Source organism: Protopterus annectens, chromosome 2.part1 (genome assembly GCF_019279795.1).
Source record: "Protopterus annectens isolate FY-2018-M chromosome 2.part1, PAN1.0, whole genome shotgun sequence".
Lineage (NCBI taxonomy): Eukaryota > Metazoa > Chordata > Ceratodontiformes > Protopteridae > Protopterus > Protopterus annectens.
In genome coordinates, this window is record NC_056729.1 from 73,806,148 (window position 1) to 73,831,400 (window position 25,253).

Genomic DNA, 25,253 nt, shown 5'->3' on the forward strand with positions numbered 1-25,253 from the left:
ACAGAAAATACTACAAATTTGCATTAAAACCACAGAGCAAAAGAAATAGCCAAACCATAATATTGACATTGTATCCATACTAAAACAGTAAAGCACCACAAACACTGGGTGCTGACTTGTCTAAACATTGGCTAAACTCTTGGCTAGGCTTATTAGGGCCTAAAAAAATCCCAGACAAATCAATTAATACATGAAATAACATACGGTTCCAACATGCTACATCACACTACAAATGTTAACAAAATATTAATTTAAGACAAAAGCAATCCGCTGGGCTTTTAAAGGTAGTATAGCAGTTAGATGATTAATACTATCAGTAAAGATGTTTTAACTATGTCTGCTACTTACCTGATTTTGTTTGTTCTGCATTCACTTCTTGATTACGAGCTGTAGGAACTCTACTAATTCTTTCATTTTCTGCAATAATAGCTCTACGAATTTCTTCAATTTCTGGATTTGTATGAGTTGAAGTACTCTCCCTTTCATCTTCTGTTTTATCCCCTCCCTCACCATCATCTTCTTCAAAATCATCATCATATTGCTATACAAAGATGTAAACAGAAACATTACTAAACAACAAAAATACCTGCTAACAATTTTGGCTGTGAATGTAAATTCAGCAAATTGGCCCAATTCCAAAAGATATGCTTCTCAGTGTAAGTTACTACTTACAACAAGAGAAGGCTGACAGCAGGTGTTTTGGAATATGGCCCCCCTGTGCAAGACTGTTTATAGATGGGCCTTACACCAAAGTAGATCACTTATATCGACAGCAACTCACTTTCGGAATCAGGGCTGAGCTGCACTGACAGCAACTCTTTTGGAATCTGGCCCAGTGTTTAAGTAAAATGAAAAAACACAAAGCAACCACTGGTGGCAATTGCTTCTTTTATTGTTTACATACCACAAAAATGCAATTTAAGTGTTCACCTTATCTAGTTACCTGCAATGAAACCTATCAAAATTATTTTTTCTATCTCAGAAAACATAAGTAACTAAATACAAAGGTATGAGAGTGGTGTGTATGTGTGTGTGTGTGTGGGGGGGGGGGGTTATATGTCTAACTCATTAACTACTGAGCATTTTCCAAAGGTCTGTGCCCAGAATACAGGTTGTTATTGACTATTTTTCCTCCTTGTATTTAAAACCCTGTATCTTTAAACTGGTCCAACAAATTTGTTATTCATGAGATTTTTAGGAATGCTACGGGCATAATTTATCTATATATCATCACTAGACTGAACTTCTACCTTCAACGTAAAATGAGCAGCTGCATCTTGAATTTTAATCTACAAAATAAATGTTAATGTCATTTTATGTCTCAACATATGCAAAGAATAAAAATATTGATTTTATACAGAAACATACAGTGTTTAGGTCTGAAATCTCCTAACATTATATATTTATGTTTTACATAGCTTTTATTTTACTCTGATGTTTTATAAATGACGTTTGAATTTAGAGTCCAAGTGCAATCTCTCTCCACTGCTTCAAGACAGACTCATGAAATTTTCAGGAAAAGACCCCTTGAGTAATCTTACTTATGTTTTGTTTACCACAATGTAATAGCTTTTAGTGAACACAGGCAATGGAATTTCAAATATGGGTATAACTTTTTGTACATTACCTTTCCTAGTAAATTGTATTACTTTGGGTTTGCATATCATCAACACACACAAGTTATACAACACATACATACTGCGTGTGTCAGCTTGATAAATTGAATGAAATACATTATTTGTTGTGAAATTAATAGCAAAACCAGATCCAATTTGGCTAAATTTGGCTATATAAGACTAGTGGTAAGAAGCTAGTTCACCCTTCCTCTGCAACCATAAAAAAACAATACAGCAAATTTCTCAAAATAATATATCATGGCACTCTCTCAAAATGTACTTAGCTGGTGATTCCAGCTGTAAAGACACAAACACAGCTTCACCTTCTTCTAATGTAATTTGCTGAATATGAGTGCCTAAACGGGATGGGGGCACTAGACCAGTGACAAAAAAAATACAGTTGTGAAAGGGCATGCCATAACAGTAGGTGTTCAATCAGATCACTGCTGCAGTAATGCTAACAGATAAGACATATCCAACCAAAAGCACTGTACTCCTGGCCAGTGTACCAAAGCTTAGGCACTCCTTCACACTCTGTATATCCAATCTTAGACCTAGGCATGAGGACTACATGCTGGCACATAAGGAAATATGACCACAAAAATCTTCAGAGCTTTCTTGCCCAATACAAACATTCTGGATGGCATTGAAAGAGATTAGACTCAGATAAAAAAAAATAAAAATTGAGGGGAAATGGATAGGAAAACTGATATCATACTTGGCACGAAGAGAAAAAATGAAGGAGGAAGATGGAATTAGGTTGCACTTACTGCAACACTAATCTATTCAAACACCAACTGTTATGATAAGTTCTTACATAACAGTTTTATGCTCTTTATTAGATCACTTCTGCAGTAATTCTTAACTGTTGGGATGATTCCCAGAGCTTTTACATAGATAGGAAGGGGAAAGAGGAACAAAACTGGAGTTTAGTAATCCTTGAAGGATGATTCTGTCAAATCTTGTTCTGTCTTTAGAAAGGGCATCAATTTTATAATGGTTAGTAAAAGTGTCCCCAAGACAGATTTGGAGTAAAATCCATTGAAAAACACATGAGAAAGAAACAGCTCTTGCAGAATGAAATTTCATATGATCTTGTAGAGATTTTCCATGAAAAAAAAAAAAACAGAAGGAAATGGCAAAATAAATTAATCTGGTTATGGTCCGTTTGGAGAATGGGTGGTCTTATGTTTTTTTTTTTTCCATTAAAGAAAATTAACAATTGATCAGGTTTTCTATAGTTGTAGTCTAGTCCAAATATAACCTTAGTTTTCTATTTACATATAGTAAATGAAGCATCCTTTCTCCCTTGTTTTGCTGGTTAGGGAAAAAGCAGGGAGGTGAACAGACTTATTTAGAGACATTTCAGTAACTACCTTATGCCTACATAAAGGGTTAGTTCTAAGGGACACATTGTCTTTCTGAAAGAGCATAAAAGGCAGTACAGACTTGTAACTCAGAAGCCCCTTTTTTGCAGAGGTTAAAGAGAAGAACTGTTTTTATGTACAAAATTTTAAAGATGCAGAAGAAGCAAGTTCAAATAAAGGCAAAGTTAATTTCTTAAGAACTTAATTTAGGTCTCATGAAAAGCCTTATTTGCAGGACACTCCTTAAGAAATGTTTGACCTCAAAATATGAAGAAATAGGTGGATCAATAGGTAGGCATGCTAAAATGAATGACAAATGCACCTTAACAAATATGTGTGCCAAGCCAGCGTTAAGCAGATCACACAAACCTTTGGGAATACAAGGTATCCCTGCTTGATAAACATCCAGTCCTCTTTTTGGCACCAAAGGGAAAATCTTTTCCATTCTGACATATGTGATTTTCTAGTTGCAGGTTTTCTAGCCTTCCTTTATCACCGTAACACATCCTCTAAATAAAGGTGCCTGAAAGGAATTAGAAGCCTATTATCCAAACAGTGAGATAAAGTGTCTTTAAATTTGGATGAATTAGAAAGCCCTTCTGTCGTATCAGCAAATCCATCCTATGGGGTAATATTGTCATAGGTAGGTACTAGGCTATTGGCCCTAGGGCCTATATAAGCCTAGCCAAATGGTACCCTGGCTTTTGCCACCCAAGAAAATAATTTTCCTGTGCCCCTGTCAAGCAGAGCCACAGAAGTGATCCCAGGGGTGAATTTCCTATCTCCCATCCAATCATCAAGATTTTTCTTGAAGAGTACTAATGAGGAGCTTTGTTTGACATAGATAGGTAGTTTGTTCCAAAGTATGGGAAGTCTTTGAGACAGGACTCTATCCTTCCAGCATGTTCTGTTTATTGTGGTGACAAGGTTTAGGTCCCTAGAGCGTGTAGCTCGGAGGGATTGGGATTTCTTTACATGGAGCATGATTTCCCTTGGCTAGTTGGAAAGAAGGGAGAACCAATGTTGCCTTGACCAAAAGGGGTCACAAAACATATCTTGGGATTGTCCTTCTGAAGCTTCAGTAGGGCGTTTTAGGCAAGGGGAAAGGTGCTGTCCATTCTTCAGAGTTCATTGCAAGAAACTCTGGAGTAAAACAGTCTGAGTGGATTGTTCAGCATGGAAGCAAAGAGAACTCTCTAGGAGGTACCCCCCCCACTGTGGACAATCGGAAGGAAAACCTCTCTGTTCAACATCCATTTGCAATGGTCTGTCCTGGATCAACTCAAGAAGCTGCCAAGATGTTCTGTTCTAAGGAAATATAAACTGCCTGGAGGAAAAGATTGTGACAAATTGCAATAACTGCCAATCTGCACTGGAGGTACAATTTTGAGCCCCCATTTTCTGATGCACTACATGACAGTGATGTCTCTTAAAACCTGGAAAGTTCCTGAGGAAAGTACGGTTGTGTAAGTAAATATACCATAACAGTAGACCTTCAAATGATCACTGCTGCAGTAATGTAAGCTATATGGGTTACATGTTGATATCGGTATAACAGCCAGACAGTTTCCAAAGCTTCAGGGCACCTTCCACCCTACCAAACCTCATGCCAAGTGAAACAGAGACAGAGAGAGGCAAAAGCCCTCAGAACAGCAAAGCTAGTATAATAAACATAAATATCCATGCCATGGCATAAAAATGTACAAAAATAAGAGAGATGGAAGGAGAGAGCAGCTACTGCGGTAGTGTGATCATTTGAACATCCACTGTTATGGTAAGTTTACTTACACAACTGTATTATGTTTCTCCTAATAATCGCTCCTGCAACAGCCTAAGTAATATGGGTAGATTACCACACAGCATAGACAGACTAGTAGGCAGAAGGATAAGGGTCTATGAACCCCTGGAAAATGATCCTGGCAAAACCTATCCTAAATGTGGAGACAGAATCTAGTTTATAGTGTTTTGTAAAAGTATGGACAGTGGACAAAGTTGCTGCTTCTAGAATACTAATAGAACCCAAAATGTTCCAAAACGCCAAAGATGATACCAAGGCCCTGGTAGAATTGGGTTTGACCCTGCCCAGAATAGTTATGTTGTAGTGGGTGCAACTGGTAAAAGCATAAGAGAACCATCTGAAAACAGTCTGTTATGACACTAGTTGCCTTTTTTTTTACTTACCTCCACAAGAAATTAACAACTGATCAGAAGTACTAAAATACTTTGTTCTGACAAGAGAGTACTGGAGTTGTATGTGAACATCCAAGGTGTGGAGTATCCTTTCTCTCATTTTAAGGTTTTGGAAGGAACATATGGAGATTGATAGCTTGGCTTAAGGCAAACCTGGATAGCACTTTAGGCATAAATGAAGGATTAGTTCTTAAGAAATACCATCTCTGTGGATAATGAGATAATGTAGGCCCCACCATAAGAATTTGCAACTCAGATCAATATGCAAGACTATTTTGTTTTCCATGTCAGGAACCTCAAGTCAGCCTGATCAGCTGGTTCAAATACAGCAATATTTTTTTCTGAACAAAGTTAAATCCTACGGAGGAACCACCCATTTTATAGGAGGCTTTGTATGTAACATCCCTATTCAAAAACATTTTCACATGAGACAACACTGAATGAGGGGGATCTATGGGCAGACATGCTAAATGGCCAAAAAATGAACCTTGACTGAGAAGTAAGAAAGGTCATGTGATAGTAACTCACACAAATACTGTGGAACCAGAGAAAAACTAGCCCTGAAACGGTCCTGGTTCTTTTATTGGCATCAACTAGAAAAACTTTTCCATGTGCTAATATATGATTTATTAATAGCAAGTTTTCTTTTCTCCATTAATAACTGCTGCATGTCATCACAAAAAGATGCCTAAAAGATATTATAAGCTCTACCATCCAGGCAATCTGTTGCAATTGTTTGAGGTCAGGATGTTTCAAACATCCCGGTCTAGTGTGAGTAAATCCAGTCTGTGCAGTAGCTTGAGGTAACTGCCCCTAGTCAGTTCCAAAAGAAGGAAGAACCACTGCTGCCTGGGCCGAAGGAAGTTACCACAATGATTTTGATGTGGTGTCCTTCTGAATCTTCAGAATTATCCTGGATATTAGTGGAAAAGGTAGAAAAGCATACATGAATATTCCTGTCACTGGAAAAGAAAAAGAAATCTGTCTTCCAGACTTTCTTGCATGGAGTCATGGAGCAGAATTTTGCCAACTGATAGTTCAGAGCAGAGGCAAAAAGATCTATATCAGGTATTCCCATGGATGGATGAAATCTTGGAAGATCCTCTGTTACATTATCTATTTGTGATGGTCTATCCTGGTCCTACTTAGATTGTCTGCCATACAGTTTTGCTCTGATGGTATGTAGGATGCCTTTACAGAGAGACTGTGCTGAAAATCTATATCCTATATCTGCATAAGGACAAGATCTGGCCCCTTGCTTGTTCATGTATCACAACACTGTGGTGTTGTTCTCAAACACTTTTAGTGGTCACAGCAACCACAAATGATTGAGAGAGTTGAGACAATTTACAATAGTTAACATCTGTTTATTTATTTTGCTCTGTCCTTTTTGTTCCAAAGACCCTTCACTTTTATTCCTACTTTTGTTGCTCTCAAAGCAAAGTCTGAGGCATCGGTTTGGACAGATTGTGCTGGAGAAAAACAGGAGAATGGGAGAATTTGATTCCGAGAAATTTAGTGTCTCAGTCACCACATAATCTCCCATTTTAGAAATCTCAAAACCGGAATCTGAAAAGTCAAAGGATATTGATGTTTGGACCAAAGAGATTTCAGATAACATTGGATCTTTCTCATGTGAAATCTTGCAAGAGGTATCATGAGTATAACATATACCATGAAACCCAGAGTCCTGAGGAATTCTCCTGCTGATATGTAAATCCATCCATCCCCAACCCCTTTTCCCATTTTTCTGAGTGGAAAATCTCCGGAATATATCTAAATAAAGATTTTTTTTTCCTATTGAAGAAAAGCTGTTTGAACCAAGGTGTCCAAAAGACACAAGCCAGTAAAACAATCCAGTGAAAATGAGTCAGAAAAGACTTCTGAATCTTTTCTTGGAATCCCAGCCTGTGTAGAAGATTCCTCACACTTCAAAAAAAGATTCTGCAAAGATAAACAAGGAAAATGTGAATTCCTTGTGGTCCGCAATAAGTTATCACAGGAGCTAGACACTTTGTGAACACTCCTGGAGGAGTAGATAGTCCTAAGGGTAATGCAGGGAACTAATACTATGAGCCAGACCCAGAAAAGTGACCACACTTCCATTAAATCCATTTGGTCATTCAGAACATATAAAAAACTCTCAAATAACTGAAAGAAGACCTTTACCAAATAATAAACTACCATATCTCAATACACTACTCAGTGCTACAGACTGGACTCCCCTGTAGGCTATGTCTGAACCCATTTCTGCTTTAGAATTGTTCAACACAAAACTGGCTATAACTCCTGATACAGTGTACCCCTTTAAAAAAGGAGGCTTAGATCATAATGTTGCCCATGGCTTTCAGTGGACATTAAAAACAGATATTCCACCTTCAAGAACAATACAGAGTTACACCAAACATTTCTTTGTTTAAGGAAAGGAGCAAGAATTACAACAAATACAGCAAAAGCCTTGCACCTTGTCCAGACACCATCAGCTTTGGAAAGAAATAAAACATTTAACAGGGATATTAAATAACTCTTTAGCTACCAAAAATGAACTGATAACATTGAATCACTCCACCTTTGTTAAGAATTATGCTCACGTTTTACAGTCCACCACAACTAACATAGCTAAAGCCTTTCCAACAATTTATTCCCCCACCAATGAAGGACAAGATCCTTCACCCCCTGATCTATACCCTCTAGCCTCTTATGCAGCAACCTTTCACTTCTCTGAAATTTTAGTAAAACAGACCAAGTCCCTGCTTCCCATACTCAACAATTCAGGATCTAAACCCAACAATTTTCATACCACCTTCCTAAGGCTTGCAGCTGAAAAAAAATGTTAAACCCCTTGCGTGTATCTTTAACCTCTCTCTCACTTCAGGGACTATCCCCCAGCATTAAAGCATGTAGTTATAATCCTTCTATTTAAAGTCACTTCTGCTAATGAGCTGAAGGGTTACAGTCCTATTTCTACCTTGTACCCTATTACCAAAATATTTGAAAAATATTTATACAAGCAACTATTTAAGCTCATTATCAGCTATGGCCTGTTATGTTATGCACAACACGGCTTTCACAATTTCTTCAGTACCTTTACTACCCTGATAATGGCCACTGATATCATTACTCCAACCTGAATGAGGGACTAATAACTGCAGGTCTCTTTGGTGACTTGACAAGTGTTTGTTTGAAAATGTCAACCATAATCATCTCCTCAACAATCTCAAATGTCTCAAATTTGGAGATCACACTATTCATTGTTTTTTTCAGCTCTCTAAAAGATGCAACCCTACAAGTCCATAACAATGCCTCAATCTTTACTGCTGTTAAACTTAATATAACTGCACCACAAGGATCTATGCTAGGTCCTCTTCTCTCTACTCTAGTTGTTACTGATCTCCCCCTAGAATTACTGAATCTTAAGTCAATAATGTATGCAAATGATACACTGCTCTTGCAATCCAGTACTAGTAACTCTGACCTGCAAACCAAGTTACAGGACAATTTTACTCAGTTATCCACCTGATCCATTAATAACAAACTACGAATTAACTCCAAGATAACCAATGTTATGGTCTTTGCCTCAGCCAAGAAATTACCAACTATTCCTCCCATTCTCGGAAAAGATCTCACCAGGAGCAGAATCTCACTGAACAGATGTATCTAGGCCTAATACTCAAACTACCCTTTCCTTTACCACACACATATTTTTTGACTAATAAAGTTTTAGCTTGATTAAAACAAAGTTACAAGATCATCCACCTCCTTTCACCTTCTGCTTGCAGGGCAATTGCTAAAAATATTTTAATACCCAAGTTTAAATACGGCCTTCCTTTTCTCATTATGCATTCAGCCCACAATACTCAAGGATACAGACTGCTGAGGATAAAATCTGCAGATTCATTCTATTAGCAGATCCCCAGATGCTGTACTGCAATTTGCCTTTTATTTTGTGATGATCATCTTTTTTTTAACAAAAAAAATCCCTTTATTAAATTATTACTTATGACATAGGCAATTATACATTTATATAAATAAAAAACAAATATTGACACCACTTTAATTGCAAACATTATACATCACAGACACCACTGAAACAACTGTAGTTGCAAACGTTATACATCACTTATTATCTAACCAGTCATTGCCAGTTCAGCATTAGTTGCAAACGTTATACATCACTTATTATCTAACCAGTCATTGCTAGTTCAGCATTATACATCTCATTCAAATTCTGCCTTCTTTTTTAAATCAAGTTCCTTCTCTGCATATATTGTTCCCACAATTCCCATTTTTTCCTGTGTAGTTTGCTCCTTCTCTTTTCTTTTTTTTTTCAATAATAAATCTTTATTATTTTCCAATTGTTAATACAATACTACAATATATATACATTATATACATGAATGCTTCCAACAGTTACATGAGATCATTATACATTGAGATAAAATTCTGAAAAGAGTATTAAAAGATCTAGTATCAATATACAGGCTTATCAATATTAACTTCCATATTAAGTATGTACTTCCAGAGGATAACTGGATTAGAATGTTAAGCCAACACAACATTAAAGATTTGCTCCCATATTTTTGTATTATTTATATTTTTCTTATGATCTTTGATTAGTAATTTATGTGCTAGAATATGTTTTATCGCTACACTTTTAAAGTTTTCCCATTAAGTCTGAGATGGATTCAGCCAATTTGTAGCTATATAAAGCTTCATTAACAAGAAAATATTTATAAGTATGATCATTTGGGATCTGTCCAAGTTATTCGGAGGAATATGAAGAATCATAAACTCCCAAGAAAGTTGATAACCCATTTTTTGTAACTGAATTTTTAAAGAGTTCCAAAGTTTAAATATACATTTACAGCTCCAGAACATGTGTAAAAGGTCAGCCGTTTGATCAATACAATATGGACATTTAGGTGAATTTTTAGAGTTGAATTTATGCAGACTGAGACGAGTGTAATAAGCATTGTTAAATATCATCAGCTGAGTAAATAATAACTTTTGAAGAGATACTGATTTTAAGGTTAGTTTAATTGCTTTCAATATTTTATTATCATCAATCAGTAATATTTTATCCTTCCACTATTTTGATAATCGTATTTGGTTTTTATATTTCATGTCTTTTACCAAATTATATGAAGACGTTATATATTTAGAGTCCTGCATAAGAGTTTGCCATAGATTTGAACAATTGGTTAAATCTTCTTCTTTAATTTTGAAATTACTAAAATAACTTATGGAAAGATCCTTTGTCTCATTATAATTAAATAAGAGTTAGGAAGGCTCATCTCTCTTAACATGTCATGTACTGAGATACCAAGATAAGGATATAGATCAAGTACGGTTAAATCAACTATAAGTGGAAATTTTTTAAGATCTATCAATTGATTACCGATTTTCAAATTCGGATTCTTGTGAAATGGTTGGAAAGTCATCATATATTGTAAGAGATTTAATGATTTAAACAGGTTTTGTAACGATATTATATATAGTCTAATATGCTCCATCAAAGCATACAATTTAAGGGTATCTTTATTTAAAAAGGATAATGCCTTAGAGTTAATACCCAATCTAACAGCATGTTTATAATTCAGAACCAACCACTTAGGTGACCATTTACTACTGGATATGTCAAAATTAACCACTCTTAGAATTCTATTAGAGTTTATTATTAAATAATATAATTCAAAATTAGGTAAGTCTAAACCACCCTTATTTTTCGGAGTCATCAATTTGTCATAAGATATTCTAGTTTTTCTAGGTTCCCATACAAATCTAGCTAATTCCGTATGAATTTGTTTAAAGAATTTCTTAGAAATTGAGACTTGGGCAGCTCGAAAAATATATAATATTCTGGGGAGTACATTCATTTTAATAATTGAAACCTTTGCAATTGTTGGTAATTTCAGATTATTCCATCTTTTTAAATCAGACAATATATGATCCCAAATCAGCTTAACATTGTTCACATAGAAATCTCTATTATCTGTGGAAAAAACAATACCCAAATATTTTATTTTTTCTTCGGATTTTAACTGACCTACCAATGGTAAAAGCGAAAAGGGTTTAGGCGTTTTTAAAGGAAATAAATTGTTTTTTTTTTTATTTATTTTGTAATTAGATATTTCTGCAAAATCTTCCAGTGCTTTTAGTATTTTCTTGGTATCTGAAACAGGTGTCATAAGTAAATATTAAGGTCATCAGCAAAAGCAGCCATGGATATTTTAGTACCGTATATTATTGGGGCATTATGGTATGTATTTTGCTTAATATGTAAAAATAATGGTTAAAATATAAATTGAATAATATAGAAGATAACGGACAGCCTTGACGGGTGCCATTCTTAATTTGTATTCTTTTTGAGAAGTTTTTATTAATGTATAAAGTTGTATAAGGATTATTATATAATTTTTTTAATGTTAAAATAAAGTCTTGGGGTATATTGAAATATGGTAAAATATCAAACAAAATTTTTAAATTAACTCTATCGAAAGCTTTTTGTGCATCAATTATGAGTGCATAAACATTAAGATTTCTATGACTGGCATAAGAAATTAGTGTATGAAGTGATAACGTATTATCAGTAGTTTGTCTGCCATTTATAAAACCAGCTTGTTCATTAGATATTATTAAGTTTATTACCTTCTTCAATCTATTAGCTAAAATAGTTGTCATAATTTTCATGTCTATATTTAAAAGTGAAATAGGCCTATAGTTATCCGGGTTTTGAAGATCTGCATTCTCTTTAGGTTTAAGAATTGTTTTCGAAGCATTAAAGTGTGGATCATTAATTTTATTGTTGATTATATAATTAAATACATGTGGAAGTATTTTACCTAACATATCACAAAAAGTTTTGTAAAACTCTGCAGTCAGACCATCCGGTCCTGGAGCTTTATGCGGTTTCAAATTATTAATTGTATCTGTTATCTCCTCAGAGGAAATTGGTTTAATAAAACCCACATGCGATTCATCACCAATTTTCGGAAAGATAATCTTCTGCAGAAAATCATTATTAATCTTATTTGTAAGTAATTCCTGATGCTCGCCATACATTTGAGAGAATATTAGTTCAAAGGTATTCATAATATCTTCAGTATTAGTATGTCTTTTATTATTAAACTGTATTTCAGGAATTTGAGAAGGTATTTTCGATTGATTAATGATACGAGCTAGTGCTTTTGATGGGGTCTGAATGTGATTGGCATATTTTACCAGTATTTTATGTTCATAAAACGACAATCGACTATTCTGTAGCAAGAAAAGATCCTTTTGACATTTTAATAACTCCGTTTCAGTTTGTTATAGTTCCCAATTAAATCCTGATCTAATAGCTTAATTTTAGATTCCAGTTCTTGTATGTCTCTAGTTTGTATTTTCTTATAATAAGTAGCTTTTTGAAGAAAAATTCCTCTTATTTGTGCTTTGGTCGCCGCCCATTCTATATCAGGTGAATGTCGGTGATTGGAGAGGTTAACTAGTAGAAGATTAAAGGTCTCTTGAACTTCATTGATTATTATCTTCTTTATTTAATAAATTCGGATTTAGAGACCAATTATAACCTCTATGACGCATACTATTTCTAATGTCTTTGTTAAAAGTTAATGTGATTCTAGAATGATCCGATAAATGTCGAGCTTGTATAGATACACAGGGATCTAAATTAATTAGTACGTCTGAAATCAAGAAAAAATCAATCCTAGACCACATTTTGTGACAACTTGAATAAAATGTGAAGTTATTTGAATTTATTTGATTGTTTGTATATTTAAAAGGGTCATATAATTTAAAATCTGTTTTAAGTTCCTTTAATGCTATTACTGCTTGATTATTAAAAGACCTGTGTGAACTTGATTTATCCAATTTGGGATCTTGATACGTATTCTAATCACCTCCTATTATTATATAACAATTATTATATTGATTCAGGATAAAATAAAGTGATGCTATAAAAAGTTGTTGATTGGTACACGGGGCATATATATTAAGAAGTAGGACAGGTTTATCATAAAGGGTAGATGAAAGAATCACATAACACCATCTTCCCTCTTTGTCTATTTTTGAATCTAGAATTTTCTCTTGATACTGATTTTTATTAATAATAGCCACTCCTGCACTATTAGTTGTCCCTTCTGAAGCTACAACCTCTCTAATCCATTTCTTATTCTTTACAACAGCCCATTGGTCAAATGGGTTTCTTGTAGTAAAATAAAATATGCCTTTGACTGGAGAAATAGATGAAGAAATAATTTCCTTTTTTCCAAGTTCTGGAGCCCTTTAGTATGCCATGAATCTATTATCCAAATACTAAGATCTTTAATTTGTTTAAGTATACTTTAAAATTGAGAAACTGTACTAAATTCAAATATACTAGCACAATATATATTGTCTGGAAGCAATCTTGACATCCCATCCCATACCAGTGCCTATCCACTATTCCCCTGGACCAGGACATACATAGGTTTCTTACAATGTTAAAACTTTTATGGGTAAATAACCTTACTAAATATCTATTCTTTACCTTACAAAATATAACATCAAAAGCATGCAAAAAACCTATAAAAGCTACATCTAACTCTACAAAGCCTAACCAAAACATTCCCTAATAAACACTGATAAATATCCACAGCACTTGAACAAACTGTTTAGTTAAACATATCAAGTAAGTGGTCTTAACTACACATATAGTTACTGTCATTCCTCACTAATAAATCTCAAATGTTTATTTACTTATACTAATTGGTTGTGTCTCTAAGTTCTCTAACAACCGCATTTAAACCTAAAGTAATCAAATATGAGACACTACCCATATTAAACAGTAGAATTATTAAATTAAAGATAATTCACCATATGTACTGTCAATTGAGAGAGAGAAAAAAAAAGAAAAAAGAACTACAGAGAAAGTAAATACAATACTTGAGTATTTTATTTGGATCTGACTTTATTTGTAAAGCCCAAATTATCTAGAATTTTAATGTCTGCAAGTAAGGTGAATGAAATTAGAACTCAAACTTCACTTTAATGACTAATATAATTAAATTTATAAAATAATGGCTGAGTAACACAACCCTCAAAATAGTCGGAACCAAATGCCAATATATAACCAAAACATCCTTCACATTCCTGGAGAACCAACAATGTAATATCTTATGGTCTTTTTACCTACTAAGTATCCCATCACTAAATCACCTCATTATCTAACCATTTGCAATATTAGAGCATAGCAATAATAAAAAACAAATAATAAAATATAATACAAGCTTATCAACACATCAACATTCAGCATAATATACCAGAGGGACAAGAGTAATTATGGTAAAGCTGTATTTCCTCTAAGCAATCAGTTAATTAACACATTTTTAAGCTGCTACAGCATTAACTAAATTGTATTCATACCTGAATGAATTCACAGTTCCCTTTGGATCACTAAAAACACTTTACATACTTTAAATGTCCACAAATGTTTGTATTACAGTCTAATTAACTTTCCCCTTCTTCAACAAAGAAATTCCTGCTTGCTGAGCTTGTAATCTTGTCCTCGACTTCGCGACGGGGGAACCATTAAACGGACGGACTTCCAGATGCGCCACTTTGAAAACGGACCCTCAGCAGCACCCGAAGGACTTCCTGTTGCTTCGTGAAGGAGCTCAGTTCTTGAAAGCCATAAAATTTCGGAAGATCTTCGCAGACAATCAGGACCTGTAAAAAAAAAAAACTAGATAACCATTTTCCAAGAGGTCTGGTGCACAAAAGAAAACAAACAAAGGATTTTTAAGCCTCGAGACATAGCAACAGTAGAATCCCAGTATCTACGTTGCTGCAAATGGACTGGATGGGCAGATCAAGCTTCCGAAGCAGGGAGACTTAAAAATCTTCAGAAAAGTAACTTTTGCTTCTTTTTTTGTAGATATGGAGTATTTGGAGCCATCGACTGTAAAAATTAATGTGTTAGGGTATTTCATTTGAAATTTAATATTCTTTTCAATGAGAAACTTGCAGTATGCAGATAATGTTTGTCTAGCTTGCCTTATTTGTAATGGTAAATCCTGAGCCATGGAAACTTTATTATTGTGCCACATAATATAACCTCCATTTTTTTTAACAGTTAATATTATTTTGTTTACGTCTTGGTAGTTGAGTATTTTGACGTATACTGGTCTAGGTATGTTTGAGGCTTGTGCTTCTCTGAGAGCTCTATGAGCTCGCTCTATAACTATTTGTTTAACCATGTCAGAGTCATTGAACAATATTTCAAGTATTTGTGTAATAGGTGAAATTAAATCATTATATTGAATAGATTCTGGTATTCCTCTCATAATTATATTATTCCTCCTGGATCGTGCCTCCAAATCCAGAATTTTATTTTGCATAGACTGAATATCTAGGTCATGAATGTCTGTTTTTTTAACAAGCAGTGTTATTCTGTCTTCATTCTCAGATATTTTGGCTTCTGTTTTATCCATCCTTTTGAGAATTTGACTGCATGTAGTACCAAAAGATTGTACCTGGCTAGATAGCTCTTTCAAAGCTTCTTGGATAGGTAGCAAAGCAGTTTTAATATCTTCCATATTGGCCAGTTGATCCGGTTTATTTTTCATTCCAGATTTTAGAAGTTCCTGCTGTTTTATAATCTTCTGCCTTTTTGAAGTTAAATCTTTTTCTGGTGATTGAAGTTCTGATAATTTGGTTTTTGTTGTTGTTGTTTCCATACTTTTGTCTTCTTTTGACATTGTAAAGCAAAGCAGGACTTTACTATAACTGAATAGTAAATAAGCCAAGTTTGCTACTCAGACAGTTCCTTTGTTTAGTACTCTGTTCAGAGTCAGTCAGTCAATCAGTTCCAATCCTGTTAATTTGTTTAATTCCCTCAAGTTCCTTCACCTCTCAAGCGATATTTAACTGTAGTGGTTTAATTTTAGCCAAAAATTAATGTAAAAAAGCTTGTGGTATATCCTCAGGGTTAGATTTTATTCCGAATATTTGAAGAGCTGTAGATATGCAGTGCCTACAGAATGGCGGCCATCTTTGAATCCCACTCCTTCTCTTTTCTAAAGATCCCAATTCCAGTTCTTTTCTCTCTGTTACTATATACATTACTTCTAGTAAAGTTGGTTTAAACTTTGATTTCCATTTTCTAGTAACTTCTTTTTTGGCAGCCACCATAATTAGACTCAGCAAGGCATTACTATATCTAGGCAATTCTGATTTTGTATCATAGCTCAGAAAAATCATCTGCCCAGTCAATCCAATCTGCTCACTCGGCATCTCCGACAGACCTGTCTGCAGGGAATCCTTAAAGTCTGCGAACTCACCACACTCTCCAAAAAACATGTTCCCAACCACCTCTTTCTTCCCAGTCACACCTCCAACATTTGCTATCCACCTAAGGAAAAATTCTTTGAAGTTTACTTGGGGTATAAAAATGCCTATGTAAACACTTCCATGCAAAGATCCTAAATCTTCTAGATTTTTGTTGCATATTTGGGAGATATACATATACCCCACTAGTCAGTACTGCAATTTGCTTAAAAAAAAAAAAAAAATCCTGGTGCACAAACCTGACTTTTGCTCAGCTCAGTTCAAGCTTACTACCAGTTTGGGTGTGTGGAAGAGGCACTGAAGCTTTGCCGGCTGGTTGGTTGGTATATCCTTAGCAGGATATATCCCATACAGCTTAGCCTACTGCAGCAGTGATCTTTGTGAAAAGCACAAAGGTGTTGGAGAGATTGGAGTTCAAGAATCAGGTCTGTGACACAGGATCGAAAAGTTAAACTATTGAATGGCTGTAACACCGAAAATGCCGTTCACAGAAATCCGTTTTGTGGGGGGCTGTGCCCCCCACAGCTAAATATATATATATAGCAACTCTGAGATCGCACTACAGTGAGGAAAGGGAAAATTTTCCAATTTTCACTGTACTGTGATCTCACAAAACAAATTTCTATGAACGGCATTTTTGGTGTTACAGCTGTTCGATACTTTAACTTTTCGATCCCGTGTCACAGACCCCAAGAATCAACTCCTATTTCTTTTATGTTTAGATGCTCTCTTCTATCCTTTCTGGACCAAAATCCATGTACCTTGAAACCCTTTGAACAAGCACCCACCCAAGTCATATATGATGCATCTGTTGAGACCTTTTGCAGAAAAGGGGGAATAAGAAAAGGGAACTCCTGGATTTGTTCTTATCCGAGTGATCCAAAAAAAGTTATTTCTTAACAAAAGCCAAGACAGGAATTGAAAATGTCAGTGTCGTGCCCAGATATATCTTAGGAATCTCTGGATATCCCTCTTGTGCAGTGCAGTATTGTAAATTGAATAATTTGAATTTTGGATGCCGTGCAACCAAGGTCTCAGAATCTCTTTTGAAGAGGGCATGGAAATGTTTACCAGGGGGAGAAAAAAGCCTGTCAGGAATTGAGCCTCTGTCTCTAAAATTTAAAGGAAGACAAGCCATCATGGTGGAAGTATTAAAGAGGCAGCCAAGAAACACTAGAGAGTAAGTGGGGTGAAGATTGGACTCACTGATATTCCACCTAAAACTCACATTTAAAAACAGATTGACAGTGAACTGCAAATCTCAATGAATCTTTGTAGAGAAGTAGCTCTCCTGATAAGGATAAATATGAATACCTTGAAGTCTGAAAAATTCAGAGGAACTAAGCACTTTATGAATACCCTTGGAGCAATGGAAATCACAAAAGGAAAAGCAGGAAATTGAAAGTGATATCTAAAGAGACAGAATCTTAAAAACGCCCTGTGATCTGGATGGATTGGTATATGAAGGAAAGCATCCTAGAGGTCCAGGATAAAAAAAGCACTAGGAAAAACTGAGGTGTCCCAAAGAAAAGTTCTTCCTGGGGAGAACCTAAGGATAAGATATCATCAGGTTCAGACTCAAAACCACAAGTAGAGTAGAACTGAGGAGTAGTCCAGAAGCTCAAAATCTAGTTCTGAGGAAGAATCTTCCTCAAAGGAAGTATCTCTCTTCCTTTTAGATGGGTAATATGTGTACAAGAAAAGAACTGTGAAGGTTTTAAAGCCATAAGGGTTTTAAAATATCCTTGTGAAAAGTCCTGCCATTCATGTTGAGTATCCCCGGGTGACATTTGGGGATACATGCCTTTTTTGTTTTCTCTGTTTTCAGGTTTTTAAAGAAACCATAAGTAAAGGTGTCACAACAGCAATCGTACCTCCATAAGGGAGCCTCAGACTTCTTCATTAACCAATACCCAAGGAATACCATGCAGTACTTCTGAGATTACTAGCCTAGACTCGCCCTTCATAGCTTTTTCAGCCATCTGACTGAAAAGATGGGATGTACAAGAAGGTTGAGTCATGTCAGTCTCCAAAGAGGTCATGACAGCTGGAACAGGCCCAGACATCAGTCAGATGTTGGATGTATCAAAAAACTAAACAGAGATGGTCAACGTTTGACTTGGATAAAGAAGTATTAAAATGAAAGTTATGTACTTATCATAACAATAGATCAGTGTTGCCTGTTTTTTTGTCCAGTTCAACCTTTGGGTTATCAGATACAACTGGATCAGACCTTGGCACCTTCTTCTAAAGCTATGGATCCAAGTCTCTGACTCCTCAGTTACCTATAATTCACGTCTATATTACATCGAAGCTTTAGTTAATTGAATCGATCTTGTAATATCAAAAGCTAAAATTGTCAAACGTTTGATTCAACCAAGAGAAACACTTCCCTTGGCCAAATCAAAAAAAAACTTTACAGCTGAAATCAAGTGGGGGGGGCTTCGCCCCACACCTCCTCTACCTAAACATACCAACTCCGAGATTGCTCCAAATTGGAGAAACAGGCATACTCCACAGAATGGCCAAAGGAAGTGTTTCCCTGGATTAAACTGACCATTCGACAATTTACGGTTTCGATATTACAAGTTTGAGCTTTACTTATTCAATTCGATCATGTAATATAGAGCCTATAATTCCCTCTGCTCCACTACAGTAACTCAGATCGAGTTTGCTCACATATACCTAAAACATCAATTCCCTCATATAACTGCAAACAAAAACTTTTTAAGTATCACAGTTGAGGTGTATGTTACTATCACAGTGAGGTACAAATAGAAATTTTTAACAGAGAGGGTCTTAGGTGAGATTTGTCCAGTCACCAGAAGTTGTTAGTGACAGATTTGGAAGGGGGATGGAGGGAGGGAGCGATGTTGGACTGGATGAAAGAGAGACAACACAGATCTATTATTATGCAAGATACATAACAGTCATATCTGATGTTGTCTATTTTCATCTAATTCAAACTTTGGGACAGATTCCCAAACTGCAAATGTATCTGGAAGGAACTAAGGACGGAATTTCCTGACAACAGTGGAACCAAAAAAAGAACATGATCTTGACTGCACATCCAATTTTTAACACAATATGAAGGTGTGGTCTATGTTGCTGCTGCTACACAAATGTCAACAAAAGGAACTGTTGCCATGAATACCGAAAAAGTAGCCATTGCTTTTGCAGAATGGGTTTTTGGTTTCATATATGAGGTCGTACCCCCATCATTACAGAGAAATGAAATGGAGTTCCTAGGAGATTACTTGGCTAACAGCTTAAGAGCCCTTAAAACCTAGCCAGTATAACCCAGTTTACCCAATATGTGGCCTCTGGTGGCAAGAAGATGGCATAGGTTTGTGCATATGCCTTGAGTATTTTACAGAGTGCCCCGGTCCATGAGGGACATAGGTGCTACCACAAATGTGAATTTGCAATTCTCCATACATTCATCCAAACTGTGCTTGAAGAGGGCTAGGGAAGGGCTCTGTTTAACGTGAATAGGAAACCTGTTCCAAAGAAGGAGTAATCCCTATGACACATACCTGTCTCTCCATCATGTTCTGTTTGAGTCACTGACTAGGTTTTGATCTCTAGATTGGCTGACCCTCATTCTGTTTGCCTTGTGGATGTGTAGCAGCTCCATCAGAGCTGTATTTACAAGTGCCATGCAGGTTAAGCATAGGTCACCCCTTAATAGTTGGTAGGAAACAGAGTAAAGGGATAGGGATGTTAATCTATCAGCATAAGGACATGTTGTGAACACACTGTATTTTCTTTGTGAGGAACCTCTGATGCTGATGTTACTCCAGCTGTTGTAAGTGCCTAGTCAAGTACATGCCAAATGGCACACTGTACTCGATTTATTAGTCTAATGAGGGCTGAGTACAGTGGGACTATAACTTCCTTGGATCTGGATGCCATAACTTTACTTATAAGCAGTGCCACATGGGGGTTAAATTTCAGGCTATTTGCGTTCCTAGATCTCTCACCTCTGAGTCTACTCTTAGGGGTGTGCTATTAACGTTGTAATCTGCATGGGTCTTTGGCTTCCCAAAGGGTATAATAATGCCTTTTTCCACATTTAGTTTTAAGCCATGGATCTGGCACCAAGCACTGTCTGATTTAGACCCTCCTGAAGGATATCTACGTCATCAAGGGATTCAGTGATTGCCCCCATTGGCCTTCCACATTAGCCTTTACTTCAGAGAAGTATATTCCAAACAGGAGTGGTCCCAGCACTCAGCCCTATGGCACACCACTAGTAAATGGCCTCTTGCTGGATCTGGATTCATCCATTTTGACCAAGTGTCCTGTCCGTGAACTAGTTAGAAATTGTGACTTTCAAAATACTTTTTCCCAGTTTTGTTTAGAGAAAAAAACAAATAGCTTACCTTCCTCCTAATATCCAAATAGCATCTAGGCTGTCTATGGACATCTGGCATGTATAGGATATATTCTCCTTTTTTTGAGAGCTTAGGAAAAAAGACTAGAAAATTAATTGACAGATTTAGATTTATTTTGGCTGTCACCCTTGGTAGGAAAAAGATTTAGCTCTTAAAGCCACCCAGTGTTTTTGAAAAATGAGATATATGGTGATTTGCAAGACAGTGCTCGTAGCTCCAAAATCCATCTAGTGGATGCATCTGCAACAAGAAAAATGGTTTTCCATAAGAGATTCTTGAAGTCTACTGAAGCAATGTGTTCAAAAGGTTTTTGAATCAAGGGTTGAAGCATAACAGTGATGCCCCATGGGAGGAACTGGATCCCTGACTGGTGTCTGAGTAAGAAAGTACAGTTGGGGAAGGCTTTGAGATTCTCAGAGAGGTTCTAGAGGTGTTGTGCCCTATATGAAAATCTGAAATGGAGACCACCAGCACATTGATAGTGGAGAAGCTGGTCCCTTTCTGGAAAATTTCTGGCCAAAAAATTTTAAAATCAATGGAAAAGGAACAGAAAAGAATCTAATCCTTTTGAGGAAGCCCACACAATTATTTTTCCATTTGCTATGATATATCTTTTTGGTACACTGTTTTTGAGAAGCAAATATAATGTGGACCATCAAAGAAGACAGCATGGCATCACTGGCTATAGTTAGAAATGGAACCATGCAGTCAACTTGAGAGCTTTTAGATCCAGTAGAGGCAATCCAGATTGGAATCCAGTACCCAAGTAGGCTGTATCAAATGAGGCCAAAGGAAGGGGAACCAAACCTGTAAAGGTTAAAATAGAGCAACGAGGATCACTCTGATCTTGCACCTTCTGGCTTTCTGAATGAATTCTGTCAAAAGCATGATCAGCGGGAAGTGTAAAGGAGACCTAGGTTGTTGCGAATTCCAAATGAATGGGGGGAAAATTGGGAATCTTTAGCTTTCTCTTTAGATGATAAGAAAAGGGAATGGCATAGCCTCTGGTAATTATCCTTAACACCCAGGAATCTGATGTAATATCTTGCCATGCTTGCATGTAAGGATAAGCACGCCTCCAGAGTGCACCAGTTGGGTATCCTTTCAGGAGTGCTCATGAGGCTGGTAGGGTTTCTTGGTGAAAGGACAGTGAAAACCCTGGTTATACTGTCTAGCTATGACTTAGTGTGAAATCCTTTTAAGTTGCCTTCCCTCTGCCCAGGGAGGGGGGGGGACTTTCACCACAAGTGTCCTGGGGATAACACTGTGAATTTCTGAGCCACATCTTCTTACCATTCATTTGGCTCTAAATAAAAGGTTCTCTGTGGGATGTTGAAGCAGATTCCAACAGCAGACAGGGTTTTACAGTCGTGTTCACTTCTAGTAAGCATCTCTTTAACTTTTAGTCCTAAAAGACTGGAACCATCGAATGGGCCACTAATAAAGGATGTCTTAATGCTTTCTAAAAAATCAGAGAGATGCATCCAGGCTACTCTGGCTGAACCATCGGCTGCATTGGAGAGCAGACACATGCTCACATAAGAAGTGGACTGCAGGGTAGACAACTGGGAGTACACTATTTTTTGAACATCACTTGTATGTTACCCAAAAGGGAACTGTTAAGCTCCTTGGTCAGGCCCTTCTGAAAACGTGTCATGTGTGCTAAGTAGTTCAGCATTCTAACTGTAAAGGTCACTGAAGCATACTTCATTTTCCCCAATCTGACCCAGCACTCTTTTGTCTCTTAGAGGGACAAATAGAAGAACTATCCTCATACACTTCCTTTTTTGTGGCTGCTGCTACTACCATGGCATCACTGGTGGACCTTTATGCCAGTGTTTCCTGTCCCTTGAAGCTATTAAAATATTATCTGGCTTCTTAGGGATAGGTTGCACCACATCAGGATCCTTCTGTGCCTGATGCTCCACAAGGTCTATAAGGGCATCAGCGAGTGTTACTACTCAGGATACAGATGAGCCAATACCAAAAGCTTCAAGGAACACTGATTCATCATGTGAAGGAGTTTCAGTGGACCAACCCCGTTTCTTCAATTATAGAATGTCACCAAAGGTGAATCCTCTAAAGCAGATCTAGGGAAACCTTCACCTTCATCCAGATCTGTGTCTTCTGTGACAGATTTTGGGGAACAGTTTAAGTGCTACCGTTTGCAAGTCTGTTTTCTAGAACCTTATTTTGGAGGCATTTCGGGAAACAGGTCCAAATCAGACTGAGAACTCAACTGGCAAGTACCCTAAATGCCTAAAGGTACTGACTGTCCTCACCGATCAAAATAAGAGCAGTAAGTCACAGGATCCATTGGGTGTTGGGACAGATCTGAACTGGAAGGCAGCACCTAGCCCCTTGGTCCTGCCAAGACCTGTTCAAAAGCTTTGAAGGCAGACACTGCAATTGAAGTAAAAAATGTCCCTCCTATCCAAAAACGCTGGGCACAGGGTGCGTATAAGGCCCAATCGGAGTCAGTTCGGAGGATAACCTTAGATCCAAGCTATCAAAAGTAGAAGCCCCAAGAGGATGAGAGATGGCACCAAAAACTTCAGAGTCGATTCTACTGCTGGGACTCTGGCACCAATGTTTCAGTTCTGAGACTTGTATCAATCTGTAAAAAAAAAAAAAACAAAGTTGAGAGAGTAAGGGATGTTGCTGAAGCCGAAGGACCTCGAGCTGTAGCTCTAACAGAGGTGCACCAGGGGGACTGATCTGTGGTGACCAGATCCAAAAGGCATACCAGTACCTGCGAAAAAGAAGAAGGGTAGTTGGATCTCAGTGGAGACTATGCCAGAAGAACTCCCAAGCTGGATTTATTTCCTCAGGACTCTCCTCATCATATGATTGGCATCCATCTTAGTAAGGCTTATGGTGGACTGGGCTGATCTCAATGATGATCCCACTAACACAGGTCTGGACTACAATTTTATTTATTTTATTTTTATTTATTTTTTTTATTTTACATTTGTTGACCGGGCTAGTCTAGCTGGATATATGTCCATTTTCAGTAGAGGCCCGGGGAGAAAAGCTCCAAGTATTAATACATAGCTTAATAAAAAGTAATCATAAAAGTAATTACAGCTAAAATAGTAAGAAGGAAGTCAAGTAAAAAAAAAATATTTTTTTGAGGAAATTGGGAGATTAATAACACAATAGTCTTACACATAAGTGAGATATAAGATCCTACATATGTCATGGGCAAAGCATAGTACTTTTTATAAAGTAACATAATTAGAAAGCATAATGAATAGACTGAGGATAAAGTAAAAAAGGAAGAGCAGGAAAGATAGGAAAGGTATCTGAGTTAGTATAGGATGAATTTATGGATTTAATTATCTTCCTAGGGCTAAATAATAGAGTTACTTTATGAAAGAGAGGCAGAATTTACACCTATAAAAGAGAGGAGAAGCAAGTGTTTTAGAATGAGTTTTTCCTTCTGATCTTGAATGATCCTATAACCAAAGGAAGCACAGATGTCACAAATTGCCTGTAAGTGGGTAGAACCTACACAATAGACATATAATAAGTGTGGGTATTAAGGTGGAATTTTGTGTCCACAGACCATACAGTTCTTAAAACCTTGCGTTTTTTATGACATCAGAGTAGAAACCACAACAAGCACAACCAGAAAAAAATAATAAATACTGAAACTATTTGTTTGAATATTTCTCCAAGTATCTATGCAACTATATCTCAAACTGCTTCTACAGAAAAATATTTTAACTCTAACAATGCTTAAAGATTCATATAATATTAACACTAAAAACTAACAAGGAACTAACAAATAACTATTCAAATTGTACCTAAAAACGTACACAGCAAACCTATAATTTCCATGCTAAAACTACAAAAAAGGTTAGGCAGAAAAAAAATTGCAAAAATGATGAAAAATATTTTCACTTATCATGAAAATGTGGAGCTCTTGGAAGACATGTCTGAAAGGTCAGGCAGCAAACGATATCCGAGATACTTTAGTGGAGAGTAGGGAATTATGGTTATGGGAGGAGTCAAAGCCTTGGATCCACAGCTTAGAAAAAGGTGCCAAGGTCAGATCCAGTCAGGTCAGACAACCCAAAGGCTGAATCGGATGAAAACAGATATCAGATCTAATCTCTTCCATCTGCCATAATTCCATAATGTCTATGGTCATTTGGGACATTGTGAAGTTTATACAGTGTAATATTACTTGTTTTGCATCTTGTAGTCCTTGACATTTGAACCAATTAATTTTTCAGTGTGTATGCATGTCATTTTTGACAAATGTCACTATGTCTATCTATTTTATGGAAAACTCTATGGTTTATATGTGATTCTTTGATACTATGCATATATTTTTGGTGCTTCAAACCATG

The 25,253-nt window shown here is 36.4% G+C and overlaps 1 protein-coding gene across 1 annotated transcript in view; it reads right to left on the reverse strand.

Moving 5' to 3' along the window:
• Nucleotides 1–25,253, reverse strand: part of LOC122794824 (trichohyalin-like) — a 348,510-nt gene that overhangs the window by 34,219 nt on the left and 289,038 nt on the right. Inside the window, exon 4 of the mRNA XM_044063429.1 lies at nt 349–541. Coding sequence (XP_043919364.1) covers nt 349–541 — 193 coding nt within the window. The remainder of the gene's footprint in view (nt 1–348; nt 542–25,253) is intronic.